Source organism: Zingiber officinale, chromosome 1A, assembly GCF_018446385.1.
Source record: "Zingiber officinale cultivar Zhangliang chromosome 1A, Zo_v1.1, whole genome shotgun sequence".
In the NCBI taxonomy this organism is placed as follows: domain Eukaryota; kingdom Viridiplantae; phylum Streptophyta; class Magnoliopsida; order Zingiberales; family Zingiberaceae; genus Zingiber; species Zingiber officinale.
Genome location: NC_055987.1, coordinates 188,284,115 through 188,305,738, shown reverse-complemented (window position 1 = coordinate 188,305,738; position 21,624 = coordinate 188,284,115). Strand labels below are relative to the sequence as shown.

At 39.7% G+C, this 21,624-nt stretch overlaps 2 protein-coding genes across 2 annotated transcripts; both read left to right on the top strand.

Annotated features, from left to right (window-relative positions):
• Positions 1 to 1,124: 1,124 nt before the first annotated feature.
• LOC122038759 (26S proteasome non-ATPase regulatory subunit 12 homolog A-like) lies at positions 1,125 to 6,937 on the top strand. Its single transcript, XM_042598683.1, has 11 exons — positions 1,125 to 1,292; positions 1,779 to 1,967; positions 3,080 to 3,187; positions 3,290 to 3,394; positions 3,486 to 3,542; positions 3,639 to 3,835; positions 4,687 to 4,786; positions 4,855 to 4,967; positions 5,060 to 5,213; positions 5,302 to 5,379; positions 6,542 to 6,937. The coding sequence occupies exons 1-11, from the start codon at positions 1,278 to 1,280 to the stop codon at positions 6,758 to 6,760; spliced, it is 1,335 nt and encodes a 444-aa protein (XP_042454617.1). The 5' UTR covers positions 1,125 to 1,277; the 3' UTR covers positions 6,761 to 6,937.
• Positions 6,938 to 10,178: 3,241 nt separating this feature from the next.
• On the top strand, positions 10,179 to 11,642 carry LOC122038758 (protein ANTAGONIST OF LIKE HETEROCHROMATIN PROTEIN 1-like). Its single transcript, XM_042598682.1, has 2 exons — positions 10,179 to 10,967; positions 11,106 to 11,642. The coding sequence occupies exons 1-2, from the start codon at positions 10,203 to 10,205 to the stop codon at positions 11,436 to 11,438; spliced, it is 1,098 nt and encodes a 365-aa protein (XP_042454616.1). The 5' UTR covers positions 10,179 to 10,202; the 3' UTR covers positions 11,439 to 11,642.
• Positions 11,643 to 21,624: the final 9,982 nt, after the last annotated feature.

Genomic DNA, 21,624 nt, shown 5'->3' with positions numbered 1-21,624 from the left:
TTCTGGGCCAAGTAGGAGAGCCACTCGGCCGATCCTCGTCTATTCGGACGACTGCCCCTCCTGGGGCTGAGTGGGAGAGCCGCTCGGCCTGCCCTCAGTCATCCGGGCGACCTTGCCCTTGGGCCGAGCGAGAGATCCGCTCGGTCATCCTTCCATTGTCCGCTCGGCTGTGACTCCACTCTGTTGGTTCTGAGATTTCAGGTAAGCCCGAGCAGATTGGCCGCTCAGCATTTGGATTCGTTGATACTTGATCATCTGAGCATCGGAAGCTCGGTCTAGAGCCAAGCTGTATTGATGTTCGGTCGAGTTCTATTACTTCCGATCGAACGATGACTATCGGGGTGTTGACCGTCTTGACTTTGAGCACCATCGTGTCATTGACCCTTATGCTGAGCGGGTCCGGCCTTACCACCGGATCAAATATGTATAATATTATATTGTTCATATATTTACCATATTAATATATTTGAATATTTTGTGACATTAAGATGATGCAAAATATAAAATCTTCATAGGAACAATAGGTATTGGAAGTTAATACATATTACATAATGCCAAATTTAAACAAAATAAAATTTAAACTTGTAATTGCCATCCCCAATTCATTGGCACACTATGGATATGGCCTAAAAATGTAAATTCTTATAGCAAGAAAATAGTGTACTTGTCAAGCATAACGGATCATTGATCCAAATTCTACAAACCAAGGTCCAAGTTAAGAAATCAATGATCAGATTGGATACACATCTGTTTTGTGAATTGCTTTTTCTTTCAGGATTAATGCACTTTTTGATCATTTCAAGATGGGCTTGGATTGCTTTTTTGGTGGATGGTTTGTTGTCGGAAATGTGTGGACGTTTGGTGGTCACTCCTCCCCAGTAGCGATATTAATTTGATCGTTCAGGTTTGGTTACTTCACATAACGCATCCTCATTTGTTATCGCGCGATGTTGATCCAACGGCTGATCCTGTTCGTTACTGGAAACCTCATCCTCGTCGCTTCACCGCACGATTTTGATCCAACGGGGCTGCTCCGGTTCGTTGCCGGGACGTTACAGGGCCGGCTCTGACAGTCTGACTCATCTTTCACTGCACGATGTTGATCCAACGGCTCTACATGTGACCAATGGAGTATTAAGCGATGGAGGTCGATGCGATGCGATCGGCACCGTAAGGAGGCGTACATCGAAGCCGGCGCCGGAGAAAGCTAAACTTGAGGCACGCTGCTCCTCTCCTCGCTCTCTCTCACTTTGGCAGTTCTGGTCAATACCCAAAAAATGGCCGCGAATACGGTGAGATGCTCGTCGATCGCTCGATCTAATCCTTGTCATTGAAATTTGAACTTTTCTTTCCTTTTTTTTTTCGCTCAATCGTTTAAATTATTCTTGCTGGTCGCTTCAATTGGAATTTGTTACTTAGGTTTTCTCATTGCGGCACCGTTTGATTTTTTACGATGGTGAATCGTCTCTTCTGTCGTCACTGGTTGCTTTTAGTTTTTTTTCTAGGGTTGCTTGCTCGGGAAGAAATTGAGGAGAAGCCGGTTTTAGATCTGTTTTTTTTTCTTTAGCTCTTCAAGTATGCTAAAAAAATTAACGTTGCTAGTATGGCGCATTTGATCTTGTTGATATATGCATTTTTTTTTTTTTTTGATAAATTTATCCGAGATAGACATGCCTACGAGACTACGATGTCTCTAAGATAAAGGGCATCGCGTTTGTAACTAGATATTTTGCCTTGCTTTGTGCAAGCACTGTGCGCTAAGAGCTTTCTCAATGCAGGAAGAAAACCTAGATGTTGCTATAGATGCTTTGTTGAATGTGGAGAAGCAAATGAGGCTTGCTGGTGATGTGGCTGGAACGAAGAAAGCTGTTGTTGATATTGTGGAACTTTGCTATAAAGCGCGCGCATGGAAGACACTGAATGATCAAATTGTTCTTCTGTCAAAGCGAAGAGGGCAACTTAAGCAGGCATGTCTTCGATTTCTTTGATTATTTGTAATAATATAACATATATCAATTAGGATACATCATAAACCTATGTCTGAGAGTGACAAACAATGTTTAATTCAGGTTCAAAGTTCACATCATTTGACTTGGTAATTAGTGGATTGTTTGATTTTCTTTTTTCCCTTGCAAGCTGTAGTTCTCAGATTATGTGTTTTTGGGGTTGTTTTTTTTTAAAAAAAACATTTGAGATAACATATGTACCTACTCTTCATTGCTTGTTGCTTCTTGTTTGCTAAATGCAATAATTATGCTATTTAGTTGTTTTCATATGAATTGTTACAAAACAATAATAGGTGTGAGCATGTCCTCCTTTTGCAAGACTGTTCTCCGATAAGAGAGAAGCATTATTGGTAGAGGATCTAGCATGTAGCAAAATGGATCAGACCTTATCACAACGGTAAATAAAATTGCAATGGCTATTTTGTAAATTCCAACACAACCTGTGCGGCTGTGCAACAAGCCAGCAAGCTTCTACTGTGATGATACTTAATATGGTTGTTGCAATCCAACTTGGTACATAAGTTATTCCTATCAACAGTGGGTCTCTATAATAATAATGATGTTTTTCTTTATAAAGTCACATCACATGTCCAAGGATCACTTGAATGAAGCTGCAGGTTATGAAGACCCAAATCTTATTATAAGAACATATTTTATCCATTTTTTTTCATTAATCTCGAATATCAAATGCATGAAAACCTGCTTCCTCACATTCTACAACATCTGTATTATGATGCAAAATGTGAAAATTGTGTGATGGTTCGACCTGCTATTTTTTAGTCTGGTTCTTTCTTGTTTCTAAACCTTCTGTTTTTTTTCCCTTACCCCATTCAGGAAATAACCTAGGTTACCTGTGCTGTAAATTATATTTGTTTCAATTTGCTTCTCCATATCCCTATTTTTTCTGGATACCTAAATTTTCCTTTGCACTTATTTTTGATTATTAACTTGTTGAATGCAATTGAATGAATCTTTGATTATTTTATATCCATTCATATGATGGAAATAAGCCACTGATGGCTTCATAACTGTAACTGACATTATATATTCATTTTTCTTCTTTTTTGATACAGGCTGTAACTGCCATGGTGCAAAAGGCAATGCATTATATTGACGATACACCTGATGTTGATGCCCGCATAGAGTTAATCCAAACTTTGAACAATGTCTCTGCTGGGAAGGTAAATGATCCGACCATGGACCTAAATGTCATTATGCTTATTTGATTGACCTGCAACATCCTTCACTAGTACTGAAAAGCTATTTTGTTAACCCCCTCATAGATATATGTTGAGATAGAGAGAGCTCGTTTAATTAAAAGACTTGCAAAGATTAAAGAAGAGCAAGGCCTTATTGCTGAGGCTGCTGATTTGATGCAAGAAATTGCTGTAAGTAGAGGCATAATTGGAATCCTCTTCTTATTCAAGTAAATTATTTCCTGCAGAATTACTTATTTATTTTTCATGGTGTTTTTCTTAGGTGGAGACATTTGGGGCAATGGCTAAAACAGAGAAAATTGCTTTCATTCTTGAACAAGTATGAGATTACAATAGTTTCTTCACATTAATAATTAAATACCAGTTATTAGCATAAGCTTTGTTGCTTATAACATTATACCTAAAACAAATTCAGGTTCGGTTGTGCTTAGACCGCCAGGATTATATGCGTGCCCAAATTTTGTCAAGAAAAATCAGCCCTCGAGTGTTTGATGCAGATGCTTCAAAGGAAAAAAAGAAGCCAAAGGAAGGGGACAGTGTTGTGGAAGAGGCCCCTGCAGATATACCTTCCCTATTGGAGCTGAAGCGGATCTACTATGAACTTATGATTGGGTAACTCCACTTGCTTGTTAAATAAATTGGTATAATAGTTTTTGTGCTTTTTCATAAAATGAGTCTTTCAATTCATGAAAGCATTTCTAGTAATTTGTTACAAGTTTCTTGGCTGGCCCATAAATGTTGGAGAACATTTTTCTGTGTTGTGGATCTTGATCCAAACTTTACAGAATACTATGGTATTCTCACATGCATGGAACAAATGTACTAAGTTGAGATCCTCTAGAACATGCTCATCTGGTTCTATATTTAAAAAGGTCATTGAAGGTGCTCAACTTTTTTAGAAGAAATATGATATTTAGTATAGATCAATTTGTTTTAGCACTTGTAGGTTAATCACAAATTAATAAAGTGTGTGTTCATGATGTGATAATCATATTTGTGTATACCTTTTTTTTGGAATTGCAACAACAAACCTGGGGCACACTTTAGGAAAACTTTTATCAGCTATAAGAAATTCTCTTCCAGTTAGCTAGTCATTATCATTATTATTATTTATTAAATAAGAAAATATAATTATCCACAAATATTTTAATAGTTTTTCTGCATAAACTTAATGCGGTACTTGGATTTGTAGTTGATTATTTGGAGTTGACTAGTGAATCTTTTGTATTTGTGAAAATTGATTGTTGTATACCTGTCAAGGAGATTCCTCGAATAGGAAAACTTGGATATTTTTCTTGCATAAATATTGAAATTCTTTTTCTGCCTAACAATGCTTCCTGAAGTGTATTTAAATTGCTCCTAAGGAAGCTAGTCAGTTCCCCTCAAATTTGTCGTTTTGTTTTTGCATCATGCATATTTAATGAATAACTAATCTTAGATTTTTTACTTGACCCCTGGTGCAGCTACCATTCTCATCATAATGATTATTTAGAGATTTGCCGGAGTTACAAGGCAATATATGACATTCCATCTGTAAAAGAAGACCCAGCAAAATGGACTCCGGTATTTTTTTTTGGGGGGTTTCCTTGGACAATGTATTAGATTTATTCTTATGCATACTCCTTATGTAGGTGCTAAGAAAAATTTGCTGGTACTTGGTGTTATCGCCACATGATCCTATGCAGTCGAGTCTTCTCAACTCTACTCTAGAAGATAAAAACCTTTCTGAACTTCCCAACTTTCGGTAGGGATATGTTTGGTTGTTTATCTCTATTGGCTAGATTATTCACTTCTATAATCTCATGTGCTTATTTCCTTTGCTGTCCACCATGCTAGCTTTTTGTTGAAGCAGCTAGTGACAATGGAGGTTATTCATTGGGCAAATCTTTGGGAGACTTACAAGAATGAGTTTGAAACTGAGAAGAATCTTCTTGGTGGGTCTTTGGTTCCAAAGGCTGCGGAAGATCTAAAACTGAGGATCATTGAACACGTACCTTATTCCTAATGACTACTATATTTTGTGTTGCATATTCAACATTCTTTTGGTGTTAAGAATTATTAATTTTCTCTTGTTCCAGAATATATTGGTTGTCTCCAAGTACTATTCGAGGATTACCTTACAGAGGCTCTCTGGTTTACTATGCCTCACTCTACAGGTTTGGTTCTTGGTTATTACCTAAGTTAAAGTTGCTCTATTTTCTTTTTACTTTAACTCATTTGCTAGACATTCTATTGCATAAACAATTTTTTTTTTAGAAAAGCCCATCTTGTTGCACTTATTTGTCTTCAAATTGTATTTGAATGCCTTCATGTTTGGTTATCAATACTAGGCAACAGTGTTTTTTTTTTTAATTATTTCACTTACAATAGGAACTGGAGTTCAGATTCTTCTACAGTAGGAAACAGAGATAAAATTTATAGGATGATCAGAAAAAGCAAAATAAAAATACTATTATTCATGAGCATCTCCAGTCAAATGATAAAATTTGAGAAATAAAATTGCTGCAGGTTCATAGTGATTAAAATATCCATAGTTAATATCACGTCTTGAGTAGATCTGATTTCAATTTTCACTACCAAAGCATGCAACAGCTCCCATGATTGGATTATAATCTATTTGAGACCCACTTGGGCCTAAATGAATTTTCGATAAGTGCTATACAACACTGCCCTTTATTTATATCCCACAAGAAACATAGACAGTGAATGTTCACACAAAATTCACAACATAATCATGCCTGTATCATTCTAAAACCAACAAGATAAATAAATCCGTATAATGAAAATTGATAGAGCTCTCACATTTTTCAAAAAAACAGCAAGAGAAACTAAGTATATAATAAAAAGGAAACAACACTAAAAAAGGCCCAAATATGTATAGATCCTCAAAATATGCAATGTATCTTCAAAATATATGCAACAAATATGTGTACCTCCTACTTACACGTCAGGAAAGGAATATGCTAGTGTGAAATCAACTAAAATGGTTAGATCAGAATACCACATGCAAAGATGCCAACTAGCAATGGCTCTATTACCGACTCTTCGCGTTTAGACACAAATTGCACATCAAGTAGCTAGACAATGATTATATGCAACCCAAAACATTGATAGGCATTCATCAAGAGTGCATAAAGACCTGTGCTTTTATTCCTGAAGAAAGTATGTATTAATGTTTATGTGGATATGGTAGACATTTGTTAGTATTTTTTTTAACAGGATGTTTATCCTGCAGTTTATTTGCTGTTGTTATGGTTTTCAATAGTATAATTCTCTCTTTGATGTAATGCCTGATCTGAAGCATCTTCTGTGATTCAGGAGGCGGAGAAGCATCTATCTGATATGGTAGTATCGAAAGCCTTAGTTGCGAAGATTGACAGGCCCATGGGAATTGTGAGTTTTCAGACGGCAAAGGATAGTAATGACGTACTTAATTCATGGGCAACTAATTTGGAGAAGCTGCTTGATCTTGTTGAGAAGAGTTGCCACCAGATTCACAAGGAAACCATGGTTCACAAAGCTGTTCTCAAAGCTTAGGATGGCAGCTTTGCTTGAGTTCCAACTTAGCCATCTCTTAGGCTATCTGAATGTTGTAACTCAAGCATTATACCGTTTTTATGTTTATCTTCTCTTTCATGTTGGATTAAAGACAATTGTGTTAGTGCACTCAGCTTAGCTCATTTCTTGCTATCAAAATCATTTCATTTGGAAGCATGATGGTTGGATAAAAATCTTTGGATGACCTCCGCTATTGTGAATTTTCATTTCTTGCAATTGAGGGTGGCATTGGGCAAAACACAGCCCTTAACAAAATCTTCTACAACACCAGCCATGGACATGAAGGAGGTGATCGGAGGCGAACTGAACAACATTTTGGGGATTGGTCACTCCTGTGCAACAGAAGACAGAACTACAACCTTCAACAATAGTTATGCAAGTAGTTCTATGAACAATTTGTCATGTAAATCTACAATATGAGGCTTCTTGTGTGGATGGTTCACATCACCAATGATGATCTCATACTTATGTTATTGTAGCAGTCCTAGAGTGGTCGAATGCTTTGTTTCTGTGATTCCAAGAGTGTAGAACTGGATCACATTTCCACATCAAAAAATTGAAAAGATCTGAAATGCATCCATGTTGCTTGTAATAAGTCCATCAAGACCAATGGTTTGACTTTCACCATCATTCATCTTTTTATTGCTCGGTGCAACAACAATCTCTAAGGGACCCAATGGATCAGGCTGCAAATCACAGATTGATAAAAATGTAATATAAGCTTATGAGTCAGGCATAGTTTGTTATGAAAATAGATTCCACCAAATTGGTTGCTTTCATTATGTTGAACATCTGTTTGTAACTCTGCATGTGCATTTAGGTCTTCAGTAAGCCTTTCCAGGGAATTGAACTGCAAACCAGATTTGGGCGCAGCACAAGCATCCGTAGTTACATCATGCAGCTTAGGATTAGTAGCTGGTGCAGGATAATTATGGGCCAAGGATACCTGCACCTGAGATTCTAGCTGCAGATTTGGTATTACAAACAGTTCTTAGTGCTTCATCAGTTAATAATGTGCATCAAGCATCCTGAATAAGAACAAAGTGAGAACAGAAACTCAAGATTACCATATTGGTATGAAACAAGACTTGAGGGAGCAGCCTTTGTAAAAGGAAACGGATGGCATGTTTCTTCAGCTTCCAAGATGCAAGGAGGCGCCATTCAACTGGATGGGTTACTAGATTGATGCCTACGGATAAGTGCAGCGATGGCAGTATCAAAGGAATCACAAGTAATGGGAATTTGGTGAAGAACTGAATTCTGAGAATGTGATGGATGATCAGGATTGATTGTGAGTGTCTGAAACTTCAGAAAATATGGCTCCAAAGCTAATTCCGGATACACAGTCAATCCATGATGTATTGATGGTTTTCAAATTATTCTAGTCAACCATGTTCATGTTATAAAAAGAAGAGAACATTGAATATACAGAACCAAAAGAACATTGAATATTACCACATTCTCGATTACCTTTTCTGATATCGGTGCTTGGACGGTCTGATTTACTGAATTATCTGTAAGGCATTGTCCATGCTCTTTACTTGATACAGAACAAATCTTAATATCGTTATCATTTCTCTTTCTTAAGATATCAGACAAGCTAGTGTTGGAGATGCCACGCGCGCGCGCGCGCGCACACACAAAGAAGACACTATATCAGTATTGAAAATGGATAAGAAATACTAGGGAGGATAAAACACATATAACAAGGTACCTGTAACTGTCAAACCTCAAACGAAAGGCTGTAGGGTTACCAAGAGAAGCATGTACATCAGCTGCAGTGAGATTTGAATATTCCAAAGTCCAGTTTCTGCTGTCAGCTAGATTATCCAGCCAAACGTTATTTGGAAAAAGCATAAGCTTTCCTGATGCCAATTTTTAGCTCCCCCACTTATTGTTGAGATGTTTCACTACTGATGATATTTTCTTCCTAGTTGTTAAGGTCGATTCTAGATAAGGGTTGCCACTGTCCTGTAACGTTAAAATGTTAAAGCAGCATCATGTTACAAACTGAAAAAAAATAATAACATGATGTTTATTGAGCAAAAGAAAGTACTCCTTTTTCCTTGTAAACATGGAATTAGCAGTATAACACTAGCACAAATCATTTACCTTGAAGTCTAACGTTTACCTGTTCCAAGATTTCCTTAGTTTTTTCATCTATTGGGAAGAGCTGTAGTTTCAGTTTTCCACAGGAATCTTGTTGTTTTCTTTGTAGAGATTCTAAATCTTCTGATACAGTTTCCACAAACTTAGTCTGTGAATCTTTATTTAGGAAACCGTATGGTTCCACGTGGGATGAAGAAGTCAACATAAGATGAACAAAGATGAGGTGGCGGTCAACATAAGAAATGACAGGACACTCGAAATCACGACCACGGTCAATACAAACCTTGCTCAGCCGACTAACTATAGAACCTTTTGATCGGGACCGTAAACATCATGATTGATGCAATCCCTGGTTCAACCCGATCGATAGTTGTACTATTTGATCGGACATTCCTTAAATCAATTGGGTTGTTGTTTGATACGAGCACTGTTCTAGCCGATCGGCCCGATCAGGCATTCAACAAGTTGATCGGTCCTTCTAATTAAATACGAAGAAACGACTTCCATGTGCGGATGGCTAATTAATTAGCCTCGTGCGTCCACACACAACTGTTCTTCTCCCCTCCCGCATCCACATTCGTTGACTTCGATAGTAGTCAACGCCAATGGCGTGCGCTCCCTCTTGCAGCAAAATCTGACCGCAAACAGAAGCAGCGCGGAGCAGATCCACCGTCCGCTGTTTCCCCGTCTGCCGACATCGTTTCTTTTCCCCTAATTTATGTTCGAGGGCGCGCACGAGTCCCTCTCGGCGCACCGAGCCCGCTCAAAACAATCTCCACTTTAAAATGAGTTAAATGAGTTTTATTTCCCTTTTTATTTAAAAAACTTGACAAATTTAATTCAAAGATAAATAATATAATGCACGAGAGAGTCTGAAATCAATCGCCTTATTGGTTGGTGATGCCGTTAATTGAAGAAAGTGCCTTTAATTCGATCAAGGAATAAAGTCTTCAGTCCTACTGTCGCAGCCAGGAGCTCTCGGCTGCGACCGCTCGTGAGTCAACTCCACGTGTCGTCCACAGCATATATGAACGCTCCCGAGTCGAGTCAACGCGCGGACCCACCTGCCGTCCAACCTGTGGTGGGGGCCGTCCATTATTCTATTCCAAAGCGGACGGTTCGATGAAGAACCGTGTCCAGATCGTACGGTCCGAGCCATCTCCGACCCGGTCCACGACCCCGCGTGAGCCGCGGTCGAGTTCACGACCCAAACGCGTGCTCTTGCTGCTGTGCTGGCCGCCTCCCCGTTCCCTCGCCGGATCATATTTAAAACTGCTATGTTGTTGATCGATCCTACTAACTCTTCGATCCCATGGACGCCAACGATGAGTCGCCGACGCCGCCGCCGCCGCACCGGAGAGTGTGGGTCAGGGAACGGTCCTGTGATTGGTGGGACCGCCACAACTCCCCGGAGCTCCCGGAGGCAGAGTTCCGGCGCGCCTTCCGCATGTCCCGCGCCACCTTCGACTTCCTCTGCGACGCCCTCGGCTCCGCCGTCGCGAAGGAGGACACGGCGCTCCGCGCCGCCATCCCGGTCCGCCAGCGAGTCGCCGTGTGCGTGTGGCGCCTCGCCACCGGCGAGTCGCTCCGCCTCGTCTCGCGCCGCTTCGGCCTCGGCATCTCCACCTGCCACAAGCTCGTCGTCGAAGTGTGCACCGCCATCCGCGTGGTGCTGATGCAGGGGATGCTAGCGTGGCCCGACCCGGCGCGCGGGGCGGAGGCCGTGGGAAGGTTCGAGACGATTTCCGGAGGGATCTCCGGCGTCGTGGGGTCGATGTACACCACCCACATCCCCGTGACGGCGCCGCGGGAGAACGCGGCCGCCTACTTCAACCGCCGCCTCACGGAACGGAACCAGAGGACGAGCTACACCGTGACGCTGCAGGGGGTGGTGGACCCCGACGGCATCTTCACCGACGTATTCATCGGGTGGCCGGGATCAATGGCCGACGAACAGGTGCTGGAGAATTCGGCGCTGTACCAGCGCGGGAACGGAGGGATGCTCGGCGGCGCCTACTGGATCGTAGGCGGCGCAAGCTACCCGCTTCTTGATTGGCTGCTGGTGCCGTACGTCCAGGTAGGTATCCCAAGACACCAAAATTGAATCAAATTTTTTGGCAAAATCAATTTGATAATTATAAAACTAAAATACGGTAAAATACGAGGAAGGGCCAAAACCGTTGGCTAATTGGAATGTGACACGCCCAACGCGCAGGGGAACCTGACGTGGGTCCAGCACACGTTCAACGAGAGGGCCGCGGCGATGACTGCGGTGGCGAGGGAGGCGTTCCGGCGGCTGAAGGGGCGGTGGGGGTGCCTTCGGCAGAGGACGGAGGTGAAGCTGCAGGACCTGCCGCTGGTGATCGGCGCCTGCTGCGTGCTGCACAACCTGTGCGAGATGACGCGGGAGGAGATGGGGGAGGAGCTGCTCGGGTTCCCGCTGGAGGACTACGATATGCTGAGCGTGAGCGGCGTCAGGTCCGCCGGCGCAGCGCAGGCGAGAGATGCCATTGCTCACAGCCTCTTCCATGGAACAGCTCCGCCGTAAGCTCTATCTATTGAAAGTACGATCGGCAGTCGGCACGGTTTGATTGGTTTTGTAATTTACGTGCTAATTTTTTTTTTTGTGGGTCGAATAATTTATGTACTTTTTTTTAGCACGTATAATTCTTAATAATGCCACGGTCAATCTTTCGCTAGATTGTAATGATGATTCAGCCATAATCAATTATGATCCTCTTAAAATTCATCATCTTTCTATCTTATAATTTGGGTTAGGGCAGAGATCCTCTTCATTCGAATTGAATCCACCTATTTAATAGATAGAATCTAGTTTATTCAAACCAATGAACGGACATGACCTTTTCTGATTTAAAATTTTCTGAAACAGAGGATCTGACCTCCTAAATCAACAGAGACCCTCTGATTCGCAAATTGTGGACTAAGAGATGATCCACTGATGATGACCTTTGATTTGGATGGATCCCATATTTAAATAAGTGGGATCTATTCAAATCAAAGATATATATATAATGGATTATTTCTTGATCCATAATTTACGAACTAAAGGATCTGCCCTCCTCCTAAACGGGCAGGGATTTTAGCAGCTGCAAAAAAATTGTGACCTCCTAAACGGGCAGGGATTTTAGCAGCTGCAAAAAAATTGTGACCTCCTAAACGGGCAGGGATCCATTACAAAAAAATTGTGAACTTGTCACTTGGCGCAAGCCCAAGTGTGATTCTGACTAAGCACGATTTTAGCAGCTGGGCCGTGACCCGGCAGATGGGCCATTCGATGCTTGATATAGAAGGTTCCGCAGGCAAGCTGCTCGCTCTCCGTCGTTCGTCGCTTTCAATTCTGAATTAGAGGCTAGGGTTCATCGTCTCGCAACATCGGATGGGAACCAAGCATACCAGCCGCGGCCCTAGGCGGCGGAGTAGCGTCTCCGCCGTACGAGACTTTCCGAAGGGATGCGGCCCGTCCGTTGATCACCCTCCTACGTCCTCCAATCCCGAGCCGTCCTCCCCGAACGACGTCCCGGAGGTGGAGGCCGTCCCGCGTCCTCCGGGCACCGATGAGACGGAGGCCACTGCTTCTGGGGATCGATCGACACATGAAAGTTACGATTTTGACCGGCGGAGGAACCTCGCGTCGCCAATACGACGCTTCCCTGTTGGCTCTGGACGTGATGCTAACCCTAGTAATCCAAATGTGAAAAGGGGAAAGGATGACGTGCTCGGCGTCAACAAGCAAAGCCAGGACGGCGCACTTGAAAAGATTGTGATTGTTTCGGCTCTCATGGCTGCTCCCAACTGTCCTTGGAGAAATCCGAGCAAGGTTCGCCTGAGGAAGCCGGCACGAACCAAAGTCTCTGAATGAACAGTCGAAGCCTTTCCACCGCTTACTTTTGGCTCAAGAATATTTTGTCTGAATAGCATAATCGTAGGATGTGAGTTATCCCTGTGCCCCTTCGCATGGTCACCTCAATGCCTTGAGCTGCTCATGTAACTTGTTTCTGTTATTGTGTTACTAGAGATTGGGTAGTCTTGATTTGTTTCTTGGAGAAATTTGTGTTGTATTTTCGTACAGTCCTTGACACTTGATGCTTATTCATCTCCTTGATTGCACATACACTGGTAAAGAAAACAAGATTGATTGATTTGGGCAAAACTTTAGCTTTTCTGATATAGTTTCTTGAACTTTTCCTCGTACATATATATATAGTCTCAATGCCTTGCGCTGCTCATGTAACTTGTTTCTGTTATTGTGTTACTAGAGATTGGGTAGTCTTGATTTGTTTCTTGGAGAAATTTGTGTTGTATTTTCGAACAGTCCTTGACACTTGATGCTTATTCATCTCCTTGATTGCACATACACTGGTAAAGAAAACAAGATTGATTGATTTGGGCAAAACTTTAGCTTTTCTGATCTAGTTTCTTGAACTTTTCCTCGTACATATATATATAGTCTCAAAGCTCTTTCCCAAGTTGGAGTTTTGAAGCTTAATAGAGTCACAGCATAACAACTTCTCTGGGATTTGATAAACTTATCTGCCAACTAATCATTGGACAATAAAGTGATACAAATTTCCTTAAGTTGCTTGTTTCTCAAAAATTTAAGGTCAATATCAGCATGCTTGGTTCTTTTGTGAGACACTGAATTATATGTAATGTTGATTGTAGTTGATTATCACATACTGCCATTTCAGTTCCTGCCTTGGCAAATCATTCACCAAACCATTTCTCTCACATGTCAAAGTACCACAAAACACAACATTTTGACAGGGATCACAATTGACAATTTTGGATTTTGAGAAAGTTGACAGTTGCATATCTGTAGTCAACAATACTGCCATGGCATAGTTATGATTTGGTCCAACTGATTGTGCTTTACCATAGATAGACCCTATGAATTACAAAAATTATATTTCACGTATAATTGATTGTGTTTTGTGATCATTGTGTGGAGATTGGCTGACTGCATACTGCTACCACTTTTATCCAATTTGAGCAAGAGAAGCTTAGATATGATCTCTGATACGTATATGCAGAGACAGTTGAATAATATGACTCGCATGATTAGATCGTGACCTAACATGTCTAACATGCTCAAATATGGATAGGATACATGGCTTAATTGATTTCTACAAAAGAAGCAGGATTGCACTCTTCTCCACATATACTTCAGTCTGGAGATCTTCTGCACATAATGACCATTCAACTTGAATTTGGTAATCTCTTAAATGCCCAAAAGGATTAGTACTTTGTACATAAACTAAGGGTTATTAATTTTCTTTGAGATGGTTTCTACTTATTTATTCTGGTAAACTCTGTTTCGGCACATCTTCAGTTAGTACCTCAAAGAAATGGATACCTGACCTTAAAAGGATATGTTATGGATACCTGACCTTAAAAGGATATGTTAGTTCACCCATGATTTTGCTATTAAGAAGCAAGTCCATTGTGGCAAAAGACGAATACGCTTGTCCCCAGCACCCCTGCCAACCCGTCTCAGGGTCAACACGGAGGAGGTAAATCACGGGTGGCTACTAGCCTTTGGAATAGTGACTAGCACATAAGGGAGGTATTTACCTCGGCTTTGTCGAAATTCGAACCACAGACCTCATTGTGACAACACCTCATACGCTAGCCATTAGACCCATCCGAGGGGACTATTAAGAAGTCCATTGTGGCAAAAGGCGAAACGCTCACCCCAGCGCCCTCGCCGTACCGGATCCAAGGCCATCACGAGGGAGTTAAATCGCAGCATCCGAGCGAGCATGTGACGGACAGGGTGTAATACGGGGATTTATTCCTCAACTGCCCCGAGGATCGACCCTGTGACCTCATTGTGGCAACACCCGTCACATACTAACTCGGATGACCCGCGGGTCGACTATTAAGAAGTCCATGCCACCACAGGAAGTGGATTTATAGGATAAAGAACATTAGGAAGATCATTGACTTGCACTGGACTGTAGCTGAAGATTTTGATGTGGATTGGTTAGTTGTCTGTGGAGGACAAACAGATAATTGCTTCAAGGTGAGTAGGAGATTCCATGGAGGACAATATCTTAAGTGAATTTAACCTTTATTGAGATCGGGCAAGGTTGGCATAGGCTTTGTCGAGATTTGGCACAGCATTGTCGTGGGAGGATTTAACATAGCTGGCGAAGTTGATGAAGGTCGAGGTGGAGGATAAATGGATGAAGGATCAAACAAGATCTAGCAAAATCAATGAACTAAATAGGCAAGAATCTCAATTGATGTATTTTGTTGGGAGGACAAAGCGAGAGAGGGAAAGGACTAGATGTAAGATTTTAAAGAAGTGGATGGGAGCTGTCTTCTTCCTAGCGTTGACTTGGGGATATGAAAGACAAATAGAGAATGAAAAGATTGATAGAAAATCTTGATCAATCTTTTGAATGGGTGGTAGTCATCTGAGCAACAAATGGCCTTTAGGTCATACTCACCTTTGATTGCTACATGCAGAGCATTTGTGCAATCACCTGGAATCAATTCGGAACACAGCCACCGTCGCTCCTGCGCACTCCAGAAAATGCAAAGTGATGGTTACTCAAAGTCCACCCAATCGCAGGGAATGAAACGAAGGATGCCTCAACCCCACAAACCACAACTCGGCTCATCACAAGTGCAGCTGTTTTGTTTATTAACTAAAGAACAGATTCCCCCAATTAAATGACATAAAGAGAGTGGTGATGCAGGTATTCCTCTCTACTAGCACCTGTCTTTGTTATTTAACTCGTTTTCCTGTTTCTTTTGTAGATATGGATGAACAAAGTTTCTCCTTTGAGTCATCTCCATGCTTCCTTTAATTCCAATGCGACATGCTTTTAGCCCTGTTTTGTCATGCTCAGCACAAAGTACTTGTATATAGCAGATGCTATCTTTTCACTTCAGATTCCATTTTCCTCACTTATTTTCTAGAGTAGTCTTTGTTTTGCTAAGGTTTGTACTTTGTATGTGTATGCATAGGCTTTTGATGCTGGCACTATCTTTATATATTTACTCTCGCATGGAAACATTCAATCAAACTGGTTATACGTATCCAGTATGTGAAATCCAAACTCCCCCAAATACAAAGAAGTTTCTTTGTGATGATTTTCTTTTTATTATATTTGGATTGCTTACAAAGACTAAACTTTAAGGTGAAATGTGATTGGTGAGGGGGAGGTGTGTGCAGTGAAACTGTATGGCGTTGCAGACCAGACACAGTTAGTTAAACAGCATAGGTTGAGACTTGAGATAGAACAGGGAGAGTAGAAAAATGCTTATCGATAGAGTGCTAGTGGCCCAATTTGGTTCCATTCAAAGATGGAAACCCCTGGCTGTTTCTCCCCGCTATATAAACCTCACCTTGCTGCACCTTCAACGTCAGAAAACAGAACCCCAAACTGAAAAACTTTGCAGTGCCTCCAAGTTATCGAATCGGCCTACTCCTCGACTGAAATGGGAGCACTCGTGGTTTGGTTAGTTCTTCGCAGTAGAGAGCTGACAGAAGAGAGTGAGCACCCATGGTGCTTTCTTGCATGATGAGTGAGTGCTTGAAGCTGTGTGTGCTCACTTGTCTTTCTGTCAGCTTCCACTAAGTACTGAACTTTGTTTATCATGCATGCTGCAATTCCATGTATCTGCTTCTTTTTTCTTGACTACTTTTTGGGTTTTTAGTTCTTTGTTGCTGTATTCTTTCTCTGCATGGATCATGCTTCATTCATGATCTCGATGGTCTTTAGTTTTCTTATTGTTTATAAAGGTGGCCAAATATCTACTAAAGAGATTGAGATGCTCAGGTGGGTGAAGAGGATAGTGGCTGCCTTTGGACAAACAGCCCTCACGTGCAACAATACTAGTTTATATCGAAAGTTTGTGTTCATCTTTCTACTGCCAGTGTTTGCAACTACTCTCTTTTTTGGCAAAGTCCTTGTTTAATGAAATTGTTTATTTGAGAGTTAGAAATTGGCGATATAGTTCTTGCATATGTTATTATCATTGTTTTTGTATATGTATTTGTTGGTGTTCTTGTTGGTGCAATATCTCATAGGTCAAGGTTGACCTGGTCGACCAAGCTTGAGTCTTGGTTTGAGTTTCGATGTTTGACAATACAAGACTTCGATAATATGGACAAGTGCATGTGCAGTTATTCATTTGGGGAGATTGTTTGGTGTAATTCCCCTCTGATCAGGGTCTGATTAGATTGGTTGAAGAAAAAGTCAAGTAGGTCAAGGTTGACCAGATACTTGATTGGAAAGTCCTAACTGGAATGTTAGGCAGATGGAAAGTCCTAGTGAGTGAAGCTAGGCAATATGAAAATCCTGGTGAGTGAAGCCAGGTGAAAGACCTAGTGAGTGAAGTTAGGCAGATGGAAAGTCCTAGTGAGTGAAGCTAGGCAGTGAGAAAATCCTGGTGAGTGAAGCTAGGCAGTTGGAAGTCCTGGTGAGTGAAGCCAGGCAGATGAGAAGTCCTGGTAAGTGAAGCCAGGCACGGGGAAAATCCAGATGGGTCAAGGTTGACCAGACATCTGGTGAAAGTCCAAGTAGTTCAAGGGATTGACCGGATACTTGGTACGCGAAAAAAAGTTCAAGTGGGTCAAAGGGATTGACCAGACAGTTGGTGAGGGAGTCCTAGCAGGTCAAGGGTGACCAGATGCTAAGCATGATGTACCAACAGGTCAAGGTTAACCGGATGTTAGTTTGAGGGGCTTGGGACTTGGTTTTGGGCAAAAACCAGCAGCTGGATCGATCAGCTGATCGATTGGCTGGAGCCCAATTGATCGGCCGATCAATTAGGGAGTCCCCGCAAGAAGCCTTCGTCCCAATCGATCAGTGGATCGATTGGGAGGCAGTCGCGAGCGCACAAAAGCCTGCTGGATCCATCAGCCGATCAATCCAGAGGCCCCAATCGACCAGTGGATCGATTAGGAAGCTGCGATTTATCGCGATAAGCCATGGATCGATCTGTTGATCGATCTAGGCATTTCCTGAGAGCATAGAGGCGCTCTGGGTCGATCAATGGATCGATCCAAAGCCTCCCCGATCGATGGGAGCAATCCAATCGATCGAGATCCGACCGTTGGCGCAGATAAAGGCTGTTGGCGTGTGTCTTCTTCGGTAGTTTTTCCAAGTGCTTCACCGATTCATCTTAGATCCTCGACAACAACTCCACAGCTCTCTCTAAGCTCCAGATTGCCAGTTCTTGAAGGTTCTCAGAAGGTCTTCCAAGTCAAGAGGCGGATCAAAAGCAAGAAGAAGAAAGCTAGGGTTAGGGTTTCTTGTATTCATTGTAAGCTTTGCTTATACTTTTGTCCCTTTCTTTTCTTCTTGTATTGAGAGTCTTGTAGGGTTTCTTCGCCTTCGGTAGTTACCGAAAAGGAGTGTTTATTAGTGGAGGTGTGTGTGTGCGTGAATCCTTGGACTAGTCACTTCTTGTGAGGTGGATACCAAGTAAAATCCATTTGTTAGCGTTGTATGCATTTGTTTCTTTGTATTTCCGCTGCACATCCTTGAAAGCAACAAAGCACACGAGCACACGACGAGCTATTCACCACCCCCCTCTAGCTACTTTTCGGTCCCAACAGTCATAATGAGATATTTAGTTGGTTAGAGGATGATATAACAATAACAACAATAACCAAGCTTTTTCTCACTAGGTGGGGTCGGTTGTATAAATCCTTTTACGTCATTGAGCTCTATCTCCTATTATATCATCATCTATATTTAAATAAACTTTATCTTATTTTATTGTTGCTAATCAAGTCTTTTTTTGGTCTTCCTCTTCCTCGTTTGATATGCATGTTTATCATAGTTTTATATCGCTTAACTGGAGTATTTATTGGTCGTCTAAGTATATGTTCGTACCATCTTAAACGTGTCTGTCGGAGTTTTTCCTCAATAGATGCAACTCCGACTTTCTTTTTAGTGCTCTCATTTCTTATTTTGTCCATCTTCGTATGTCCACACATCCACCTTAATATTCTTATCTCTGCAACTCTTATCTTTTGTTCATGTGCTCGAATCATAGCCCAACATTCAGCTCCATATAACATAGCAGTTTTAACTGCGATTTTATAGAACTTACCTTTAAGTTTAGGAGGTACTTTACGGCCACATAAAATATTCGACGCTCCCCTCCATTTCACCCATCCTGCTTATATTCTATATAAGACATATCTCTCAATCCCTCTATCATTTTGTAAAAATGATCCTAAATATTTAAATCTCTCGGTTCCGGACAACTCGTCCTCTCCTATCTTAATAATTATTTTATTATTTCTAATACTGTTAAACTTAAATTCCATATATTCTGTCTTTAATCTACTAAGCTTAAAATTTTTCCCTTCTAGTGTTTCTTCCAAGATTCTAGCTTATCATTTATTCCTTCACGTGTCTCATCTATCAAAATAATATCATCTGCAAACAACATGCACCACGGTACTGTGTTTTAAATGTGCACAGTGAGTTCGTCCATAATTAGTGTAAAAAGATAGGGGCTTAGAGCTGATCCTTGATGTAACCCTATCTTTATTGGAAATGCTTCAGTTACTCTGCCTGAATTCTTTACTCTGATCGTTACATCTCCATACATATCCTTAATTAGGCCAATATATGTTACGCTAATACTTTTCTTTTCTAAAATTCTCCATATAATTTTTCTTAAAATTCTATCATAAGTTTTTTCTAAGTCAATGAATACCATGTGTAGATCTTGTTTTTGCTCCTAATATTTTTCAATTAATTGTCTAAGAAGATGTATAACTTCTATTGTCGACCTTCCAGCATGAATCCAAATTGATTTTTTGTCACTGTGATCTCCTTCCTTAATTTTTTTTCTATTATTTTTCTCAAAGTTTCATAGTATGACTCATTAGTTTAATACCCCTATAGTTTGTACAATTTTATACGTCTCCCTTATTCTTATATAAGGGAACTAGAGTACTTATCCTTCATTGATCAGATATTTTTTTTATTAGAGGATGATAGATTTATTATAATGAGGTAGAGATTAATTTTGATGGACATATATTATATGGAAAAAATTTCTCCCATTTCTAGCTACTTAGCAGTCGATTATAAATTGATCTTATAATTTACCTCCCTTCACATAATCGAAAGACGGACTATGAGAAATATTTTAGATGAGCGTAATCATCTTTGCTGGTTGCTGATAGAGTTTTAATTTTTGTGAAATTTAGTAATGTCTAGGCATTAGATAATGTCCTCCCCTTTCAATACTTTGTGCCCTTGTGATCATAAGAAGCTACCATCGAGTTTTCAATTTCCAAACGCAATATTATCAAAATGTAAACCTAATCAACTTTTTTTTTTTTTTCAAAAGTAGCAGTCTATTTCTTTCAAAAATTCCTTTGTTACTATCTCACGAAATCTACAATTGTTTTTGTTTGACTCGTAGCCATCGAAAAAAATTCCAATCGTGCTCTTTCAAATGCATTATAACATCGTGGTGTGTATTCTATTGAATTATGGATTAATTTAATGGAAGCAATTTTGGTTCTGTTTTTTTCAACCGAAAAATAAAATTCAAAATATCATATAGAAGGAATTTGTTAGGGGTGAAACAAATTTAGTTAAATCTATGAAATTTTAAAATTTGGTTAGGCCATTTTGATATTTTTTTTTTCAAAAATATTAATTTTTTATTAATTCGATTTCAATTTTTAATTGTTTATTCGGTTAAGTCGGATAAATTAAAATAGAAAAAAATTGAAAATTTTTTTCATGATTGAATCATAGTTAACAAATTTAATTTCAATTTTAATTTAATCCATCAGAAAAATTTGATTAATTTAATTAATTAAATTTTTAATAAAATTAATTAATATTTTATTAGTTTAATTCATTTAATTTTTATTAAAAAATTTAATCAATTCAATTGATTAAAAAATTAATTTATTCGATTTTCAATTTATTTAATTTGATTCTATACTGTTTTAACCGAATACTCGTATCTAGAATTTTTTTTAAAGTTTTTTATGCTAACATACTACCAAGAGTTGGCATAAGTTGTTTTATTAATTATTGGATTATTTATTTATCAACATGACAAATTTTTCACGTTTTAAAATATTTATAATATTTTATAAATTATTTCAATCATCCTAAATTCCTACACCATCAGCTTAAGGTCAACAATTCATGCGAGATTCAGATTGACAGATTTGGATTGACGGATTAATGAATTTATGGATTGGAATATTAAAACTTAAACTTGATCTCATTAATATTTCTCGTTTGATCTGAATTTAATTTGAATCAATTCACAATTTAAATTCAATTTAACCCCGATTCAAAATGACTCATTTATAAAAAGTAATTTATTTTAATTCAAACTCAATCCAAATCTAATTTTATAAAAATTATATTTATTTTAATCAACTCTATCATACTTCAATCTAAAAATATTATAAATAGATTATAATCAGATTATTTTAAATAGATCTGAACCCGATTTATTTATTAATAGATAAATCATATCAATTAAATTGATTCCCAACCTTATCCAATAAAATTTAATCCTAATCTAATTTTTTTATGTTAAATTTGGATGGTGTTTTGCTGTCGAATAAAAAATTACCACTCCTAGCCATCACAGCTTTTTAATATATTTTTGTTAAATACCTCATGTTTTAATACTTATTAAAATTCCCTAAACCTTGTTCTCTTATTAATAAATACACCTAAATCATTCATTTATTAACA